Source organism: Lissotriton helveticus, chromosome 6 (genome assembly GCF_964261635.1).
Source record: "Lissotriton helveticus chromosome 6, aLisHel1.1, whole genome shotgun sequence".
Classification (NCBI taxonomy): Eukaryota; Metazoa; Chordata; class Amphibia; order Caudata; family Salamandridae; genus Lissotriton; species Lissotriton helveticus.
In genome coordinates this window covers 998,238,477-998,261,218 of record NC_136067.1, presented here as the reverse complement: position 1 = coordinate 998,261,218, position 22,742 = coordinate 998,238,477, and the positions used below count along the sequence as shown (strand labels likewise).

Genomic DNA, 22,742 nt, shown 5'->3' with positions numbered 1-22,742 from the left:
TTTCCCTTCTCTTTGAGAACAAAGTTATTGGGCGAAGGGTGGATAAGGCGCACTTCATTATCCTTGTCGTGGTTCAGAGACTGGCCAAATCCCGGCCGTAACGGACTGATTCTCATTCAAGCCGCGATTATGATCCAAGTTGTCAGACTCAATTGAGTGCAGATCCATGGTGCTTTGCATTGATATCCGTATGTAATTTTGCTATGCAACTTTTGTTGAATAAAGGTTTTTGAAAAATAATAAAAAAAAAAAAAAAAGATGTGGCTGGTGAACGAAGGAGATGCCAGTGCTAGGATGAAACTTAAATAATTGATTGTAATGCATTTCTTATCTACTTGCTTCGATTTTTAATTTAAGCTAAATTGAATAGCTCGTAACAGTGATGATTTGTCTTTCTGTAGTCTCATCGACAGAAGAGGAATCGTGCAGCCGGACTCCCCTGAGGCAGTGGCACCCTCTAATGGTTTCACAATGTACGGGGCAACACAGTCTCAGAGCAACATGGTAGGAACCATCCCATAGTGTTGTCCATGAGGATCGCTGCAAATGCCTCCCTGCCTGCACTAACAAACTAACCAACTCACTGATGGCTTGGGATTAGAGGGAATGATGATCCCTGGCCGTGACAGCAATAATGCAACAAGGGTTTCCGTTCAGGTGTCAAGGTATTAACCTTAGCACCAGAGAGCTAGCTATTCCAAAATGTCCACCCACAATGTTATAATGCTTGATCACTCAAGAAGACTTTCAGAACGAGGTCAAGCCTTACCCGGAGCCTATTAACCACCATCCATGCATTCTTCGGCGCCAATGACAGAACAGTAGTGGGCAATGGTTGTTTTGTTGAAGGTTCCTTTGACAAAATGACTATACAGTTTCATTTGCTCGTGTCTCTTCATCAAATGCTATTGGTGTTCAATTTTTTTTGTAAATGGCATAATGGGCAAGCCAAGCAGCCACCACACATTGAAAACATAATTTCTGGATCTTCACTGGTTGAATGCAATGTTGTCTTCAAATGGGCAACAGAATATTCTGATTTGACAAAATGGCGCTCGGTGGTCTAACTGTATTATTTTGTTTATGATGCAACTCTGATTTTCCCTACAGTGGGGCAAGTAGGGTCATTTCTAAAAGGGGAGGGTTGAATCAGTGTGTAACCGGATTTGCAGATCTTTCAAAACAATTATGTATCCTAAATATACTTCAGGAAAATAAAATGTATTTATGGAGAAATTAGCTTCTACAATGGGTTTTACAGTAGATGACCATGCTTTAATGGTTTATTTTGGAGCTGACTGTCAATTGGGAGCATATTTTTATATTGAAATCCCATTTGACACCATAATCTATCTCAAGAGAATACATCAATAACTGCTGTGCTGTCATCCGATTTTCATGCCATAGCTCATTAATGCTCGAGGGAATAGTTGGACATTTTTTTAAAATTGTTTTAGCCCCTAAATCACCTCAGCTTCTGACGCTTAAGCTCATTGCCACCAAAGCTCACGAAATAATCCCTAATCGAAGATATTGAAGTCTGAAAGGTCTTTAATAAGGATGGAGAAGGCTTCGAGCTGTCCACTGGATCATGTGACCGCATTAATCCCCTTATGGACAAATTGTTTTGAAATTATTGCAGGCTGCCCCCACTGCACTGCTACAACGCTTTATGTGGTTGTACTGTACCACTCTTTGACAGGACACACGTATATTGATATTGAAGAGTAGCATGGACCCTACCTGAGCTATTTCCTCTTTCACAATCTCTGCCACCCTTGGCTACTATCTCTTGCGCCGCCTCGCGTATGTCACGGTAGATCCTTTTCATATCTAGCATTGCTGTCAGTGCAAACTCGCCCTTTGTGTCTACTGCGGTACACCATGACCCAACAGACTGCCTTTGTATCTCTAAAGAACTTTCTCAAAGAAGTCAATTTAATCCTTTTTTGATTTCCAAGCTTATTTATGTATTCAGAGGTTAGTTATTTCATTCATCGATTCACGTCCCTTCATTGTTGTTGTTGTTACTGTTGGCAGTGAAAGCTGGAAGTGGCATTGAACATACAAGAGAAGTATGTTTTCAACTACCTCAGTTGCACTCTCATTTGAACTCCTGCTACATGTTATGTTGTACTGAGCTGGGGGATTCAGTGGTTTTGTTGTGTCTCTTCTCTGGCCGTGTCCTCTGCAGCTGAAATCTTCCTCCTGGTGATGTCTATTTATTTTTAACTCATCTCTACATACCCTCTGAGCTCATAGTTTCTTCAAAAAGTATTATATGATGAATACATCTCCTGCACACTTTGTTTCTAAGCCTGTCTACAGATTCAAATTAATAGTAACTACTGAGTTTTATATAGGGTTTCATATCACCCTTCTGTTTCTAATTTCCTTAAGTAACTGGTCTTAATGGGAAGAACTGTAAGGCTACCAGCGACACTGAGCCATCAGCCAATCAGTGTTTTTGTTGACATTTTGACATTTTCACAGCATGGCTGCCGGTTTCATGGTCAGCAGGTGTTATAATGGTTGCGGGAGGGGGCCAGCTGTAGAGGACGATAGAGAAGGCAAGACGTTAGTTGATGTGCTCCCTAGTAGTATGAATGAACTTGAAATTGTTAGATTTGAGCCTACCTCTAAGGCGCATGGGTATTGCAGTCCCCTCGGGATGCAGTTGTCTCCTGAATTTAGATCTATAGGTGGTTTCCTGTTATTGCGCCCTTTGCATAGTGACAATCCTCAAGATTGTATGCCATTGCGTTAGACGTGACACTCCTTATTCTGCTAGGTGGCATGCTCTTCTCCAGAATAGTGGTTGTTGTGATGGGGTGTGGTGTAACAGTTGTGTGTTTTCGGCTCCCAGGTTCCACTTCTTAGAGCACAGTTAAGCAGTAATGATGGGCACATGCATATTGGTTATGTTGTTGACATGTGGATGCATATCCGTTGTGTTGGTTGTGGGCCAATGATTTGGGAAATCGCTGGATAGTTTTGTTACTAGACTCCGCATTTAGTTTGTGAGTGGAGTATCCCCTTCTATGTGTGCAAAGTGCAGCATTTCACACATGTCTTTTCTGGTAGATTTCTGCCAGAATCCATTGAGCGCACAATGCGTCCTCTTTTATTTTGTGCCATTTTAGATTTCTGTTTCAATGTAAGAATGTTCTTGGCTGGATACACTCATCCAACATGTGAATGTCTGTTGCATTTTCGTGAATAGCTTGTAGATGATTGTGAGGAGCAATGATTTCATCACTGTTGATGATGTAAAAGAGTAGATTTGTAAAGGCACAGCATGGATAAAGGGATATGTGGCACCATGAAAAAGTCAAAATGGATTGCAAATTGAAGCTGCTTTTGTTTCATCAGATGTTATTCCCAAGGCAAGCCCACCAGGACCCCTGGTCCTGCGACCCGCCTCTGCTACAACTCCAGCACCCTCCACGCTCCTAACTCTGGGGACCGCAACAACTGCCTGCTTTCAACGCCGAACAACACCCAAGGCCCGATCTCCTCTCAACACTGCCACTGCACCTTCACCCACCGCCGGACCCCAGTAGCAGCCCACAGACTACCAGTCACCACGGCTCACAAACCTCTCAACTGCATCTTCCTCAAAGTGTGCTCCCTAACACAAGCACGCCATAGAAATCTGGGACCTCCTCAACACCCATGCACCTGACGTTGCCTTCCTCACAGAAGCCTGGACCAACGCGAACTCTGCGCCTGACAGCACCACTGCCATTCCAACAGATACAAGATCCTGCTGAAACAACTCCACACCTGCGCCAGAGGATGCATCACCATCGTCCACAAAAGCACTCTCCGCATGACAACCACAGGCCTCGCGACACTATGACCCTCATGGAGCACCCCCACTTCCAGATTCTGAGCAACCCTAAAATGACCCTCTGCAGAAAAATCCTCATCTACAGGCCGTCCACCCCAGCGTGCCTTTCACCAACACCATTGCTGACCTTATCACACCCCACACCCTCACCTCTCCTTACTACATCCTACTCAGAGACCTAAACTTCCACCTGGACAACCACCACGACCCCAACACAACCACCGACCTAGAGAACCTCGCCAAGCAGGACACACACTTGACCCTGCTTATGCAGAAGGAAACAGCGTCGCCTACAGCCACACCACGGAACTTGTCTGGACAGACGACCACTGCATTTACTTCTCCTTTAGAAAACCCAGCCCACACAAACACATTCACCGCCTCACCCACCGAAGCTGGAACAAAGTCCCCAAACACCTGCTCCTCAGGTCTCATGAACACCCCACCACCAACGACGCCATCACGCTAACACAGAGGCACGTAACCTCCACCGCTGGATCGCAAACTGCGCCAACACTCTTGCCACCTCTGTTGAAAGCCACAGGATGACATGTCAAGAAAGAAAGCTGGTTCACTCCTGTTCGCCAAGAATCCAAGCACTTCTGCCAACGACTTGAAAAAACATGGAGGAACACCAGAACCCCAGGAACACGCACCACCTACAGAGCAGCCACCACTGCACACCACCAACTCATCAAATCCAATAAGAAGGAGTTCCTCCAATGTCCACAACACCAAAGAACTCTTCTAAATTTTCAAGGAATTCACCATACCCAATAGCGAAACAACAGAGATCCCACCACCCCAAAACCTCCTCAACAGACTCAGCACCTTTTTTCACCTCAAAATTAAGATGATCTACGGCAACTTCGACAACCAAGACATCCGCACCACTCCTGATCCCACCCCCAATGACGCCACCCAACAGACCCTGCTCACCTGGACCCCGCTCACTACAGAAGACACCTTAAAGACCTTGAAGAGCATCCACTGCGGAGCAACCTCAGAACTCTGCCCACCCCACATCTTTTGCAGAGCCGCCACGGCGAATGCAACCAAACTTCGCCAGAAGATTAACTGCTCCTTCGAAACCGCCACATTCCTCAATGACTAGAAACACGCTGAAGTCAACCCCCTCCTGAAGAAACCCTCCGCAGACCCGACGGACCTCAAGAACTTCAGGCCCATCTCCCTGCTTCCATTCGCAGTCAAGGTCATCGAAAAGGCCATCAACACCCAGCTAGCAAACTTCACAGAAGCCAACAACGTCCTTTTACAACTCCAAATCCGGATTCTGGAGCAACCACTGTACCACGACTGCCCTACTCGCTGCCAACGACGACATACGCTCCATCCTTGACCAGGGCCAAATAGCAGCCCTCATCCTCCTGGACCTCTCAGCTGCCTTTAACACCGTCTTCCACCACACAGTACCCCCCAGACTACACGATGCCAGCATCCGTGTAAAAGCCCTGGACTGGGTATGCTTATTTCTCACAGGCAGGACTCAGCGAGTCAGACTCCCACCGACCTTCCAGAAGCTACAGAGAACAGATGTGGAGTCCCCCAGTGATCCTCCTTCAGCCCCACCCTCTTCAACATCTACATGGCCACCCTCGCACCTATCGGCAGAAACCATGGGCTCAACATCGTCTCCTATGCCGACGACACCCAGCTCATCCTCTCTCTCACCAAAGAACCCAACATCACCAGGCACAACTTCCAAGAAGGGATGAAAGACGTCGCCACCTGGATGAAGAACAGCTGCCTAAAACTTAATCAAAGAAAACAGAAGTCCTCATCCTCTGATCCAACCCCTCCGTATGGCCCCCACCCCGAGAGACCACTCACGGAACCTCAGCATCATACTTGATTCATCGCTCACGATGATCCACCAGTTCAATGCTGTATCCTCAGCCTGCTTCAACACCCTCCAAATACTCTGAAAAACGTTAGATGGATCCCAATTGCTTCCAGAAAAACGGTCACACACACCCTCATCACTAGCATATTAGACTACGGCAACACCCACTACCCCGGAGATAACAAGAAACTCCTATGCAAACTCCAGACCATCCAGAACACCGCTGCCAGACTGATCCTAGACATCCCCATCACAACCTCATCATCCAACATCTCTGCGATCTCCACTGGCTCCCCATTGAAAGAAGAATAACCTTTAAGTTCCTCACCCACGCATACAAGGCACTCCACACCATCGGACCAGCATATCCAAAAAAACGCCTCTCCTTGCACGCACCCCAAGAGACACCACCAAAAAGCGGACCTCTCTCTGGCCACCATCCCATGCATTTACAAGACCAGAACAGGAGGAAAGTCCTTCTCCTACCTCACAGCCAAGGCCTGGAACGACCTCTCCCTCCACCTCCGCAAAGTGCCTACACTGCCCCAGTTCAGGAAGGACTTCAACACCTGACTTTTTGGATGAACCCAGCGTTCAACTGAGTTGCCCCCCCCCCCAGCCCCTTGAGACCCTCGCGGGTGAGTAGCTGCACTCCACGAATTCCTGACTGATTGATTGATTTCTGTGTAGGTTGCAATATTTCATTAGGTGTGATTTTTGTATGGGTTGCAATGTTTCATTAGGTGTGATTTGTGTATGGGTTCCAATGGCGTCCTGTCAATATTATTGATGAAGTCAATGTCAGAAAAAGTTTTCCTGACCGAAAAATTAGTCAACGGTTGCGCTACAAACTTGCTCACGTGGTATGAGGACAATGTAGGAGCATTAATTTGTAGGGCATGACTCATCACGGGCTTGAAGAAGTTAGACAACATCACCCCAATGCTAAAGGAACTACACTGGCTCCCTAGCCAGCCCCTTATCACTTTCAGGATCAGCTACATCAGCTCCGAAGCCATCAGAAACGACAGCCCAACATATCTAGCCTAGAGATCAGCCTCCTCTGGTGGGTAATGCCCCACCAGAAACCAGGAGATCGCCTTAGGCAAACAAAAAGTTGTAAATCAATTAGAGAAAGTGCAAAGTGTTACTTTGAACTTTCTCTTATTGATTTCTTCAAATTGACATGTTTGTAATGACAAAAAAATGATGCCTGGAATGTTGTCTCCCCAATTTGTGATATTTTGTAATTAGTTTGTCATTTGTTTTTTATGAAAAGGGTTTTAACTATATGAATTTTATTTATTGTGATATTGTTTCTGCAATGTATGTATTATTAAACAGATTTTATTCAACTGCCTTTTGGGTCCTTTTAAGATTGAGAGTGAGTGACTCCTGTTAGTTTATACTGTGGAGTGTGATTGAGTCGACTGGTAGTTTCTCCAAGAGAATTATTTGGTTTATTGTATTATTCTTTCTCTGGAACGCATTCCCTATCCCCCTCTGCCTCATATTAAACTTCCTGAGAGTCGGGAAAATTCTGGCATCACATTTGCTCCAATAGGCCTCTGGAGTACATCAAAGATTACAGTTCCAGTGATATTGTGTGGCATGGTTCCATCTCACCACACCTTGTTAGGCACCTCCTCACTTGAACAAGGCTTTGGGAGGCCCACCAGCCAGTATCGGTGCTCTACAAATAAATAAATAAAGCAGACAGCACTTGACGAGTCTGGCGAGGACAGCAAAATGAGTTGGATCAGCGTTCATTTGCTCGCCTAGATACTTCTCATCTTCAACAGGCCTACCTTAGTTCCATCTTTCTCAATCAGAACATTTGTAAATCTAAGAAAGTATAACACCTTGGGGGCAACACCGCCTCAAATGTACCTTTTTATCCTTGAGTAAATACTTTGATTTCCTCTGCCAATTGCATTCTCAAACGCATCAGACTCACATGCAACTTCCACCAGGTGGCTTCTCTAAAATCTGTCACCCAATCACCAATTACCCAGAGATCTAATTGTTGTGCTGCCATCCTATAAGGTATTAAAACACGCTGCAAAATAACAAATCCTGCAAAATTCAAAATAGCTAAGATTTATTTAAAATAGCGCTAGAAGCATTACTTAAAATCTATTCTTAAATCTCTATAAGGGTCTCTTTGAAGCAACTTTGCCAATTCAAGCTGTTTGTCCTTGAAGCTATATACATGATTGCTCTTTGTTACCTTACAGAATTCCTCACAATGTATTCATCATCGGGACTTCCCAGATCAATAGGCAAATTCTAACTCAATCCTTCCACTTTTAGGTCTCCTCCTTCGGGTGTCCCAGTATTTGCAATGTTCTGATTTGCCTTCTGGAGCTTTCTCTATTAGTACTTTAGAGACATTCATGAACTTCTCCATTTCAAGAAAAGGTAGAAAACTTATCTTTGTAAAAGCCTATGGGCCTGATTAACGTAGAAAGTTTCAAAACTGTACTTACAGATTTATACCCATACTCGAGTGTAGATCCACTTCTTTCTGAAATTCACAATCATTCCCAGGTACACCTGGTACAGGTTTATATGCACATTAATGAAACATATGTAATTCACAGCATGATCCAGTTCCTTCTGGGTGGAATTATCCAAAGAGAAGAAATCAGCTAAGGTCAAACAGCTTTCCCTCTGTAAACGCTCCTTTTTTTTCTTCTTTTTTCTCTGTAAGGAAAATATTTTTTCCCGACGGAGAAACTCTTTCCATTAGTCTACTATTAAAAATTGAGGTTATACATTCCCCTCCCTACCTGCAAAAAGATTTAAGGCAATCATTATGAATGCAACAACATCCATGTTTGGGGTCTTCACAAGCTTCCACAACTAACTACGCCTTGAAGCACACACTTTCCCACCACCGGAGTGGGATTTACAGGACCCGAGAAGTAGCCCTTGTAGCGGAGACCTCCACATGCATAAATTAATTTACACCTATAAGGAATGCCTTTGTGAATTCTTGGCAAGCACAAGTAAGGTCAATTCTATTATAAACATGCATTTACTTACGTGAATCGAAACTTTTGTATACCTCTTTAACTGTCCTTCTTGTCCTTAGTCTATATCTTGGTTTCTTGGACCTCCAGTGATTTGTTGTCCCTCAAAGCATGGATGTACTGCTGTAATGAATGGTGTTATTTTCATGATCTTTGTAGTTAAAGGTCCACATTTATAAAAAGCAATATTTATTCATCTCGCTCCCTTACCAAGGTCTTTATTTGGTGTCTGTCGTTGTAAGATTGCATATTCAAAAGCAGTAAAAGCAGTTTAAAAGAAAAATCAGAATTGCATCACATAAGCGCTTTCACTCTGCGTAGAGTTTACTTATGGGGAATGAGTAATGGCATTAATCGTATGTCAAAGCATGCAGGTGGAGCTGGGTGGGGTGTGCATGCCTTGTTTGTTCCTAAACTCTATCTGCAGCATATTACTAATGACTTTTTGCTTTCTTCTCATTCCTCTCCCCCTGTCTGTCATTTATACATTTGATTTATTGTGTCTCATTTGCATCTTGGTTTGTTTTTGTATATTTTTTCCTCCTTTTCCCCATGATCCATTTCTGCAGTGTGACCAAGACCAGTGCATTCAAAGCACCAAATTCGTTTTACAGGCTGCGGCCACACCGTTATTACAGACTGAGCCCAGCATAGCTGGCGAGGAACCGTCTCTGCCTGGAAAGACCGCGCTAAGCGCACCCTGTGCCACACTTGGGCAGCCAACACCGCCTTCTTCCATGCCCAACTTGGCTGCCGAAGCTGGGTTGACAGACATGATGCAGTCAAAAGGGCAGCTGGAGGGACACCAGTTTCTAACACCAGAGGAAGCCCCCTCCCCACCTGGGGTGCTGCCCATGGCCAACCCAATGACTCACAGCCATACCATGCACGTGCTGAGCCCTGCCAGCCAAGACTCCTTGCACGAAGACTCTGTCCGTGGCCTGGTGAAACTCAGCTCGGTGTGATGTATTTGGAAATTTGTATCCCCAGGTATTGCACCATGTGCCACTTACACACCAGAGCAGGTCCACCAGCGACGCCAATTCGGAAGCATTATAGCCATTCAGTTACATTCATCTGCTTTGTGGTCACTTTGTGTCGTACATCAATGGAATCTGATCAAGTGAACATGGCTCCCTGGACTCAACAGAACAACTTTTGTCAGATTGGTTTTTGGTGACTTGGTTGACTTGTTCTAATGTGTGTGCAAATTGCTGGACACTAACCGTTCACTAAACATGTATGCCCTGACCTATGCTAACGTATAAAGAGAAGGACATTGTTGAACGTCATTGATTATACTTCTGCACATGCTTGAGGCACCCAGGAGGCCGGCACATAGGCACTTCAATGCTAGTTCTGAACTAGAAGAATTCTATTTCATTTATTGTAAAAATGAAGATAATAAAGGCTTCGCTGTGGGGTTGCATGCCACTTTTTGGTATGGTTAACAGTGACATTGCTGTTGAAATAAAGTGCTGTTTTTCTATTAATGATGAATTTTAACACCAACTTTTTGTTTAATGATTGTACAAATCAGTACCTCTGGGTATAGTTATTGCTTTTCTACATATCGACATACTTTATTATAAACTGATCCGTGCATCTCATTCAACCTTGTGTTTGAGTACTTCAGAGAAGAGCATTGCCTTTGCTGTAGCACAGATTCTCCCTGCTTGGAGAAGGATGTGATGGTTTTCTTCGGACTCCCAATAAAGGTACACACACTGTCTCTTTGGATGCAAGTGAGACTGGGCGAGTAATGGTAAGGCATCTTTTCTGGTTGTCCTTATTCTGTGAACACAATGCCACTATTCATGTAACTTCACCGACTTATTTGACTATACTGCTGGAGTAATTTTCTTAAATGGTGTTGCATGGCAGTTCTAAGCTGCATCAGTTTCACAGTCCCCTGTCCATTCCTTAGCCTTCATAGATGGATGTGTTCACTGGCACCATTGGAAATGTTGCCTATCGAGAGCAAATGGTGTTTCCCTCATAAAGTCAGCGTATTTACTTCAGACATTACTTTGCAGGCAATACATACGGTTCAAATATAGTAATTTTACAAATTTACATTTTTTGTGTTCTTTTTTTCCCCCCTCATTCACAGAATCCATTCTAATCGCCTATACCCCGCCGCCCCGGGGCCACGGGAGCAGGTGGAGAAGCAGACCAACTGTGGGTACCCATGCTCAGAACAGGACACTGTCCTACATGGGATAATTTCTCCGGGGAGGAGGAGAAAGGCAAGTCCATTGCAGCCTTGGGAGATATTAGGAGGTATAATCATAGGGGAGATATCATGCTAGTTAGTCTCATAGCGATTAACCCCCTACCCCATCTCCAAACATCCTAATAATGAACTCCAGAAAGCCTTCTTCCCAGTGGGTAAACTCCCCCTTAAATCAAGCTTTGACGTGTATCGTGAGGAAGCCAGCCAAACCAAGTGTTGCGGGGATATCTCTCCTACCCATCTACAACAAATTTCCCTTCTTGCTAGGAGTATTGCATAAAATAAAAGGTGTCTAATCGCACCTGTAATGTCTGTGATTCCAAATATGATCAAAGAGAGGCTTACCTTTACTTGCAGCCTCAGTTTACTTGAAATAGTCTTACCCATTGCCTCCCAAAATTCTAGAATAGCTGAACATTGCAGGAACATGTGGATGTCCGGTGCTTTCTCCAGCCCGCATTTCATGCATTTGGCGCGGCTCCCTTTTGGCATTTTTTACAACCTTTATGGAGTTAAATAGGCCTATGAAGAGAAAAAAGATGGTTCCTACTTAACCGAGCAGGCTTGACAATTAAAAACAAAGTGCTCATCGATACTTGCCACAGGTGCTGCCACTGCTCTCCCCGTAAGCACTCGCCCCATAGTTTTTCTGCCAGCATGGAGTCTCCAGGGGCAGCTCCTACATGTGGGCATAGGAGCGTCGCCCCACTGGGTGTATATCACAGAAGAAATAGCTCTAGCATACGATCTCAGTCTCAAACAACTGGCTGGCGACATTAAATCCTGGAACTCCCTCCCTCTGAACTTGCTGGGCTGCTCAGCCATCTTTAAGATGGTCTCATTGCTGAAACTTCTAAACCAATTTGGGAATTTCCCGATTACAGTGAAGAAAAGTTTCTTCACTAGGGCGAGTGCTGTATTGTGAGGGCTCCCGTGGAGTAGGAGATACCCCACTTCGCCCTTGCAAAATACTGTAGACCCACTTTCAAGGGAGACCTCGCCACTCTGGATATACTGCTATATCATAGAGCAGGTATATCTGTTAGTACTCAATGAATGGTGTTGTGGAGGGATGGGTCTTGTCTGTGACTCCTTCCACTCCTACTGTATGGTGACAGTGGGCCAAGTGCTGCGCCTGCCTCCACGCATATGGTACTGACCATATAGAAGGAGGTAACAAAGGCCGCGAAACTGGTTGACGCTAGAGACCCCGCTGAGGAGGAGTACCAGGCTTCCCCAGGTATTAGCGCTCCACGGATTTGCCATATAGGATGCCATCAGCGTCCCTACGCTGAGGGATGTTCTCTCACATTGGTCCCTCAAGGCTTTCTCCGAGCTACAAATGGAATACCAAATGTACCACTCCTAATTCTTTCGCTATCTTTAGTTGCAGCCTGCCCTCACCCCCTACTTACCCACTGAAATCCCAGCCTATGCTTCACTGGAGGCACAAATCCAGCTGACCGACATTAAACACAAGCAATTGTTTCTCCATCAAACAATCTTACATCAACTGTCAGACCCGATGGTACCAGAGAGGCAGACATGGTCCCAAAATCTAGGCCAGATTGAGGACAAAGACTGAAGGGAGGCAACTACTGCCCCAAGTTAGGAAGTAATGCCACCTCAATCATGCCTTATACAGCTTAAAATACTCCACTGCATGTAACTTACTCTGCCACGATTATCCCACATGCAACTAACTAGCTCCTGGAATTGCTTGCGCTGCTGCAGGGACGCTGATGAGAACCTATTACATATCTTCTGGAGTTGTTGTGTCCTATCACAGTTTGGGAGAGAGAATTGGGGATTCTCTGGATGGTGCTGGGCTGGAGGGTCCCCAGGGAACTGCAACTGGTCCTACTACACATAGCAGAGGAATGTAGAAGGCAATAGGTACCAGAGGGCGCGCTTTGGTTGGGATTGCTGGTGGCCAAGTGAGACCTTGCAAGGACGTGTAAGAGTGTGGAGGCCTCGTCCTGGAGGAATGGGCAAAGGGCATGGACCTCTGTATTGGCCTGGAGCACCTAGTATATCAGGTGTGAGAATGCCACCACAAGTATGTTAAAATCTGGGAAAAACAGCCAAACCATCTGGATTGACCCAGAAGCTAGATATAAAAGCATCTGCCTTAAAGTGTTTGGTTGCCTCAGTGTCAAAAGCTGGTTGTAAGTGTGCAACCCACCTGAAAACAAATCGACCTTGGAAGATCAAACACTAGTTCAGAAAGAAGACATTTTGCTCCTGCTGTCAAAGTTCAGGAAGCAACGAGCTGTAGTGGTACAGGATAGGACAAGCTCAAGAACTGACCAACAATACTGTTTTGATAGTTGAGAGGCTTCATACATCTTTACCATTATACCTTTTACAGCTCAATTCCTAGACACAGAAAAATCCTCCTCAAAATTATTGCCGAAGGGTGAGGAGATGGATTGAATGGTGCATCTTTAACTTCCATGGAGTGAGACCAACCCCTTCCAGACTCACGCCGTCTGTGGCCGCAGAAGCACAAGCAATTAGTGGAACAGCACTAAATGGAAAAAGAATCAGTGGCACAAAAACCTGTAAGTTGCAAAATCATGTACCTTAACTTTGAGAATCAAAATTTGCAATTAAATCTCTTTTCATTTCATTTCAAATAAGCTTTATTCGATAGCAAGTATCATAAAAGCATTTCAGTCATATAAAATTATAAAAAAAGCATTTAATATAATAAAATAAATTTTAAAACCTTGCCATACCATCCCCACTAAAATTAGCTTAATATCTTAGTCGACCTATGACCTTCGACCATTAGATTTAAAATTACAAATTTAGCTGTCTATCAATAGTGCTTCACAGATCATTCCTATGTATAAATTGACTCGCTAATCCCCAAATTCGCTGGATTTTATTTCAAGGTTCTTCCTTGATTGTGCTTTTGTGCGAATTATCCACACAGAACCCAGATACTTGGCGACGCCACATACCAGCGAGGACCTGGATGAGTCCGTTCTCAGGATTCGTAGGGCATCAAGGTGGTTTCTGGTGCCCAATAGAGTACAAACAGGCTTGAGCCATTTGTCCCTTGCCTGCTTGTAGGCTGGGCAAGCAAAGAGTAGATGGGCTACAGTTTCTTGATGTACATCACAGCAAGGACTGTTAGTTAAGATGGAAGTTGTTGGGTCCCGTTTTGCCAGTGCGGAGTTTAGCATTAGGGATCCAAATTTAAACTGGATATATAGTGCCCTATCTCTAGGTTTCCTGATTAGATCTAAGTAAGATTCCAGTGATCCAACTGGCTTGTGCTGGAGAAGCTCGTCGGTTAGTCTACCAAGCCTTGGATTGTGTAAGACCTGGAGGCTAACCCCGTTCCAATAAATCTTTTTCAGCACACTCTTAGTCGGAGGGACCTGCTTGGCCCAAGCTTCGGCTAAGCCCAGCTTAGTCAGTAAGTCCCTCAGGTCTCTAAGCCAGTTAACCCTTTTGTTGGTATCCAGGGATATGAGCTCTGAAAGACCCACCGCATAACTATGAAGTTCTGGGGTGCGTCTTAGTCTTATCCAGTACAAGAGGGGGCGAAGTCTGGCCACCGCACTAAAAGGGCGTCTGCCCATGTCAGATAATAGTGGCTTGAGTGGTGTGTTAGTAGGAACAGAGACCAGATCTCTAAGGAATTTGCTCTCAGATCGTCCAATCTCATCAGTTTTTTCCAAACCCCAAAGTTCAGCGCCATACATTGCTGAGCTCACAGCCTTACCTTCATAAACTACTAAGGCTGGAGCTACCAGTCTAGTTGACGATGAGCGTTGGTCCCTACCAATGGCACCCACCACCCGCTTGTGGTTCAGTAACATTTTGTTTAGGTGAGTCCCCCAGTGCATTTTATCGGATAACCTGTTACCCAAATAATCAAAGGAATGGACTCTCTCTAAGGGGGAACTATTAAGAGTGAGATTATTTCTAAAACGTTTCCCCAGATTGAAAGCCATAAACTTTGTCTTTGTGATGTTTATCGTTAGGCCCCTTTGTGTACAGAACAGTTGAAAGCGGGTGAGGAGTTTCTGGAGGCCCATCAGGGTTTTTGAGATTAAGATGGTGTCATCGGCAAACAGGAGGGTAGGGATTTTTTGCCCTGCCAGGGTTGGGACATCTGCTAGAACTTAGCTCAAAAAACTAACCACTCCGTTCACATAAAGTGAGAAGAGGGTAGGAGCCATCACACAACCCTGGCGGACCCTCCTGTTGACCCATATCTTATCTGTGGTTTGCCCTTGGTCCCCCATCTGACTCGGGCATAGGTGTCGTCATGGAGACGTATTAAAAGATTTAAAAGATAGGAGGGAAGACCCATCTCCTGGAGCACTGACCATAACTTCTCTCGGGGCACTAAATCAAATGCGGTTTTAAGATCAATAAACGCAAGGTAAAGACTACCCTTCCCAATTATAACTACTTTCCAATAGAGAAGCAGTAGTCTGAACACTTGGTCTATTGTGCTGGTAGCTTTCCTAAAACCTGCTTGATAGATGGAAAGGACGTCTTCCTCATCCATCCAATTTTGGATCCTTTTTAGGATGACTCTGCCAACCACTTTCTGCATGGCATCTATTAGGCTAATAGGCCTATAGTTGGCAGGGTCCTGGCAATCTCCCTTTTTGTATATTGGTATGGCCTCTGCTCCTTTCCAGGATGAAGGGACTTCTGCTCCTTTCACTATATTATTAATTAAAAACAGGATATATTGGGTCCACTTGTGTGATTCTAATAAGAGCAAATCACCCGGTATACCATCAGGGCCTGCCGCCTTTGCAGGGGAAATACATTTAATTGCGTTCTCAATCTCTTCCATTTGGAAGAGATAGGTATCTACAAGTGTAAATGGAGCCTGAATTATCTGCAACTGCGAGGTGGGTAGAACCTCAGATTCTTCGGTGTATAGTTTGCCAAAGTGGTCCCACCAAGCCTGATTACCAATATGGTTCGGGATTGGGATGTTATCCCTCCTATCTCTCATCTTGATTAGAGCCCAAAAAGTGGCGGAATCCCTCTTGTTACAAGCATTTTTCAAGTCCTCCCAATGTGCCTCTTCCCAATCACATTTAGCTTGCTTTAGTGATAGATTGTACTCCCTCCTTGCAATTTTGACTAAGCTGGAATTTTTCCCCTTTACCGCTGATATTAAAACTTGCCTTTTCTCCCTGCAAGACTCAGTGTACAATGTATTGGAGCTTTTTGTTTGTCTCCTAGTGTGGCCACTGCATCGTCTGTCAAGGAAGTGGGCACCAATCTGAGCAATTGTCTCATGGTGTATTCTGGGGATCGTCTCCCGCCCCTGCACATTATGTGAGACTGCCTCAAGTTCAGCTGTCCTTGACACTAGTATTGAGGAAATATTCATAAATTTTTGGTCCGCTGCAACCTTGGACCATCTTAAACGCCTACCACAATTGGAGAGGGTTAACTCCTTAGTGGAGGCGAGGGGATTCCCAGTGGTATTCATATTTTTGTTGGGAAGGGCCCACTGATTCTTTAGTTTTAGCAGTAGGGGGTTATGGTCACTATCGATAGTTTGGCCCACTTCCATATCGATCTACCCAGAGCCGTAAGTCCACCAAGATATAGTCAATGCGGGAGGGGCATGCAACCTTGTTGTAAGTATTTTTGCCCCCTGATGTCAGAGGGGGTTCTACCATTTGTAGCTCTGAGGCCGTATTCAAGTGTTATAGCATTGACTTGGGTTACAATCTCAGACCATCTTTTTACTGGTGGCAAGGCTAGGGGGGGCACTGCCCATTTACTATCCTCTTCGATTGTCCCTAGGAGATCTTCAATGCTTAGTGGCTCGAAAGTGTAGTTGAAGTCGCCGGCCACAATAATTTTGGCAGAGGGGGGGCACTTGTTTAGTTGGATTTCTAGCTGTTTTAAGATGGTCGAGGGCTTACCATTTACTGTCCCTCTTATGTAAACATTGAAGAACTCAAGAAGAACTCCTCCCTTCGGATATCAGGACTCCCTGTGCCATGCTGGAGGGCTAGACAGCCCAGATCTAGTCTGATCCAAGCTGCTAGTCCTCCTGAAGGCCTGCCCTTTCCCGTAGACACTGCCGGGATATGGAATGTACTGTAACCGGATTTATGCAGTGCAGTTACGCTCCAAGTCTCCTGGAATAAGCATATGCCATGAGTTTCCACAAACTTATTCCACGAGGAGACTGACATGTTTTTCTTTAACCCAGCTATGTTCCAGGAGAGGATGTTTAATTGAGTTTGAGCTACCGAGGTGGGCCTTGGGGTTTCCTTATGTGTGACATTTCCTTCTAGAAGGAAGATACGAGGCGCCAAGGGTGACCCTTGGTTGGTCCGAAGAGGGCAGCTGCGAAAGAGAGAATTGCGGCTCCTCGCCCCTTCTTCAGGTGAGTTCTGGTAGAGTCAATCATTCGCATCCAGGTTTGACTTAGGGCCTTCAATACCTGGAGCGTATTCCATCGCCCCACCACTAGCAGTTGCAGGTTCAATGGGACATCACCTTAATTGTATACGGGACGAGTCAGGGGAGGATGTTCTAAACTCTAAAGCTACCAGGTTTTCAGCCAGAGTTAGTTCAATGCTATCTAATGTGGTATTGGGGGTTATACATCTTCTAGCTTTGATTTTATCCTCCCTGATGATGGAACGGCACCCTCGTACATGATGAATCCAATGGATTGATTTATTAATCAGTGATTCGCCATTTTCAGGGCTTCTAGCCTCGGTGAGTTTGGGGACATTAACCATGAAAATTATGTTAGTAGGTGTATTTTGATTCACTGAATTTCTAAGGCCTGGGTTTATTAATGGAGCAGGCAGGATGTGGGTTCTGTTATATTAGCCCAGTAATGGTTGATTATTTGCTAGGAGGCTAGATCTATCTGCACTCTCTTTGGTGTAAACCGGTCTAATGGGTGTGTGCTGTGGTAAGCCTCCTCTCCCCCTAGGTGAATCTGACATTAGCCTCTCAGCGTCTAGAGTGTTCAAGCTTAGGCCCACCTGGGTGCGCACCGTTTACTGAGCAGCATGGGGGACCAATTCAACATGGTTTGTACTTGTTTTAGCGTTAAGTGTGGAGTTAACTGTTACACGGAGCTCTGTGAGCGTGCTTTTCATCTGTTCGATCTCCCCTCTAAGTGCCATTATGACTGCTACTAGATCCCCAAAATCTCTTTTAATACTAGGGATGATTCTGCTTCACGTCAAACATTAGATTTGTATGTCATAATCTTCCTAAAGAGTTTTACAATGACACCTTTTGTTGTCCTTCTCATACAATTGAAGAGAGACAAGCACGTACAGTGTATGCAGCCCTCTGTCAGTATCATTCAATACTCTTTTCCACCCCCTTTTCCAGAATTTTTGGGCAATATACCACAGTAATTGACATGGTGCACCAACCAGCCGCTCTTTTTGCATGCTCAGTTGGTTGATCGTCGTAAAGCGATGCCCCCCTGGAGAGCTGAACATGTGACTTCTGAGCCTGCCTGCTCCTGGCACAGGTGTGCTGCCTTGGTGTGAAGTCTCCTGCTACGCTTCTGAAGATCTGGCCTGCAATCAGACACAGCCCTGCGAGGGGACTGCGGCTCCTAGCTGGCACCTGCCCGCCCGCCAGCTGCGTGAACCACCCACCTTGTGACTGTGTTGTGGAAGCTCAGCTTGGCCTTTGCTTTGTCCCTCATCATTTCTGCCTGGATGAAGTTAGCAAGACATTTTAAACTGATTGCAATACTTTCATATGGTGATAGTTTGCAAACCTTCAGTTTGCAACGATTGTGAAATGTCTAGGTTAGCAAACCATTAATGGATGTACCATTAATGGATGTATAGTGATCTCATTTTTAGTATATCACAGGATCTCAAACTCGGGCCAGTGGTCGTGGACTCATCTTTAAAGGTCTTCAAACCACAGACCCAGTTCCCTTTTTTCATAAGGGATGTTGCATGCCTCTGCTGAGTCCCCAGATTTCTCTGGAACTTTGGTGTGGTCGCCTTAATCCAACATGGTCCAGTGATTTTTTTTCAAGACAAAAGGTTCAAAACACTTGCATCAGGTAACACGGACTGCAACACAATTCGCAATCTGCCACGTCTAATCAGATGTGGTACAAAATCATACCAAACAAATTGACGGATAGTTAGCAAAAATTCGCAATATTCTAGCAAGATAGTTATAAAAAAGAACTCAAAAGTTCTGCATGTTTTCTTTCAAACTACTCAAAAACTATTACAAATATTTACACCAAATCTGAAAAGACACACCAGAATCCGGCCTCTTTGCATGTCACATTTGGTGTGAACCATCCAGGCGTTTCTGTAACTCCCCAATTCAACACAGTAGGGTAGAGTGTCTCATAGCTGCCAAGGTTTCAGATTGCCATGTGTGACATTTTCATAATTTCAATGTAATTATGAGTGACAATTCAACGATTATGAGTGACACTTTCTCACGAGCAATATAAATATTAGAAATTACACCGGAGAGTGAGGCTGAGGCACACATAGGTCACAGCCAGGCTGTGTGTTATTATTTCAAGACTAGTATAGCAGCCTCAACCCTAAATAAAACCATTAACCGGAGCTGAGCAGTCCTCCCCATTTGACGAGAGGCGCCTACATGCCCAGCCCTACAGCAGGCACCAGATTACACCAGCCGCAGGCAGCCTGTCACAGAGCTAAAGGCTCTGTTGACCGTGATGCTGCGGATCAGTGCTGAACGTAAAGTAGTTGCTGTTGGACCCGGGCCGACCGTCGCATTACTGAAGCGAGAAATGAGGGTGAGGGTTCCAGCCGCTTCTAACAGCTCTATGTATCCATAAACACTGCTTCTGTGACTGCAGGTTGACAGATCCATGCCCTAGAACTCCATCCGGTGTATAGAGAAGAGATCCCATAATCTAGTTAGAGATGAGAAAACGGGGAACCAATGACAGACATTAGTTCGGTGACTGGATAACCCCATGTTACCAAGGATGCCTTGCTCCTGGTGTAGGTTTTCATTCAACAACAAATCTACTACATTCTGGGAATTGCAGTCCTGGCTCACATCATTTGAACTAACAGGACTAGAGCATTGTGTCCCTACTTACATGGTGTCATCTAATGGCCTTAGGCATCAGAATTAACAGAAAAGTTCTGTTGCCCAGTAAAGGCCTTAAAACATACCAAGACCCACATGAGATAGCACGGAGAAAGTGATATATCATCACACAGTGGTCTTTTAGGGAGAAAAGCTAATATGACGACCCTAGCAAAAGGAGGATTGAGTGCAGGTGAAGCCCTTCCCACACAAACACAGCTGCAGTGATGTATGTACTGCATGTCTCTTGTTATGCACAATTTTAATTGAGTCTCTTGACCCTTTTTAGGAACGCACTGTTTACATACGAGTCAGGAATCACTAAAAGCAGCATTAGTGCGAGTAAACTACAAAGACTGATGCAGCTCACTTAGTCCTTGATATACTTATCCTATTTCTGAGCGCAGCACAGCTTTTTACGTATGCTGTGTACATTTCAGATAAGAACATTTTTTTAAATATTTCTGTGAAATGTACAATTATTTTTAGAGAATTAATCAAGTGTGTACATATCACAGCAATATAGAACACTTCTGGGGGTTGCTTGGTTGTGATATGCAATGAAAATATGTCGTCATATCACAGAAAAAGAGAACAAAGTAACAAAGTTAGTGTCCTATCATTGAAAACTAAACAGGACAAACAGTCGTGTTTCTTGCAACACGGAGATGTTATTCCTACCACTAACACACTGTGGTAAGGTGAACCTCCTGGTAACAATTAACCATCTAGGTAAACCGAGCAAAGACTTGGTGGCAGACCCTCTTCTCGATTTTTTTATAGATAAATGATGGTCCGCACAGACTCCAGCTACTTCTTTACCAGACAAAAAGTGACCTTTTCGACCCCAATAGAGGGCAGCACTTTCCAAGTAAAGCATAGTCACCGTCAGCGCTTACAAACATTTTTTTAAGTGTTCACATGAGCTCTGGAAATGTGTGCACTATCAAAGCTCTCAACTGCGTGACCTACTGTCCTTTCAAATTAATTAAACTGTAGTTCGAAACCCGTCCCAAGCGCAGCCTCGCCTGAGCAGTGAGCAGAGTTGAAGCAGGCGCAAAGTCAGTCAGCAGACATGATGACGCTCTAAAATAATTAACTATACTAGAATAATAAAATACCTGAAACTGAAGCAAAGAGAGCGATCCACACTACAAGCCAGCCTCATAAGGCTCTGCAGGCACCAAGCTCTCTTCAGCAGCTGGGCCCGGTCCGGACTCGAGCGGCCGGCATTACTTCATGAGAGGCTGCAGACACCAAATGGGGGTGTAACAGATGGTGGTGCGAGCAGCAGCGGCGGGCTCAATTAGACGGGAAACCGCACGGGGACGCGGGCGCACTGCTGTGCAGTCTCCCTGGCTGCAGTGCCCGATGCTGTGATGGTCATGCCACGTAGTCAGGACCTGACCTGAGTGAGAGTGGTGAGCCGGTCATCGATGCTGTGCCATCCCGCCGGTCCATTGCCAGTACTATAAAGGCTATTAAATGATTGCCTTCCTGCTGCGCAGCAGGCAGCTGAGTAGCTCTCTCAGTAAGACTATGCTGAGAGGGACAGCGTGCCGTGGACCAATTTAGTCCAGTCGAGTCCAAGGCCCGTGCCGCTTTCACCTCACTTCCATTTAGTTCCACTGACGTGAGGTCACATCCGACTGGATCATCCCCCACACGGCGCCACGGCCAGGCCTGTAACGCAACGACTGCAGGGCAGCACCCGGCAGATTGTAACATTTGTAGCACAGAGTCTGAAAGCAGATCTTTAACTACTTACTGACTGTGCTGCTGCTTGCCGCAAGTGAAGTCTGCTGCCTGCTGCCCGGGGCACACACACTGGTGTGTGTCTGAGCATCGGCACGCGCTAGCACCTGGCATAGTGGGCTGCCAGTTTCAGCGCTGTCAGCAGACTGTGGTCAGTGGCAAAAATGCGTGACAATGCATTTCAGTGCGGTGATGCGGGAACACCGCACTGAAATGCGTTAGCGTCATGCTTGATGTGTGACACTTGGCAGGCCTGGAGGTGAGGCGGGGAGCGGTTCCTGCTGAGCCCTGCACGCAGCGACATCGACTGGGTCGCGCTCTGACACTGCAGCTGCGGGCGGTGCTCGAATGAGGTGGTGTGCTCCTGCGTGTAGCCCCTGTGCACCCGATAGACTGCTTCAGTTTGTCGTGGCCCCTGCTTGCGGCGGACTGTGTTCCCAGGTGATTCTCTGCCACGATAACTGACTGCCTGCTAGCAGGGTGCAACCCGCTACTGAGGACTCCTGCTGTGTCCCCTCACCCGGCGGCTGCATTTCGCGGCATGTCCCCTGTTGCATGTGCTTGAAGCTGGATGAGCCCTGGGCCCAGCGGGCGGATAACCCACAATAGCATGGTCTGATCTGTGGCAACTTGACAACTCGACTGAGAACCCTGCAAGCGGCAATAACTTACCATCTCTCTCTGAAGGGAGGCGCCACGACGCTCCTCTGCTGCTGATGGCAGTCTCTTGGGACGCGCCGCCCAGGCCGTACCCATACCTGATGAGCTGAGGATCATCTGGGAGACAGAACCTACAGGCAGTTAGCCTGCAGCAACGAGGAGCTCGTGTGCGTACCTGCAGACTGAAATCAAGAGAATGTTCCCCAGGGCATGTGCTGGTGTTTGCAGGGACTTTGGCCCTATCGCCATTCC

The 22,742-nt window shown here is 45.7% G+C and overlaps 1 protein-coding gene across 1 annotated transcript in view; it reads left to right on the top strand.

Annotated features, from left to right (window-relative positions):
• The window catches only part of ZDHHC14 (zDHHC palmitoyltransferase 14), a 718,799-nt gene extending 708,437 nt beyond the window's left edge, over positions 1-10,362 (top strand). The window contains exons 8-9 of the mRNA XM_078648637.1: positions 402-504; positions 9,322-10,362. Coding sequence (XP_078504763.1) covers positions 402-504; positions 9,322-9,717 — 499 coding nt within the window. The 3' untranslated portion in view covers positions 9,718-10,362. The remainder of the gene's footprint in view (positions 1-401; positions 505-9,321) is intronic.
• Positions 10,363-22,742: the final 12,380 nt, after the last annotated feature.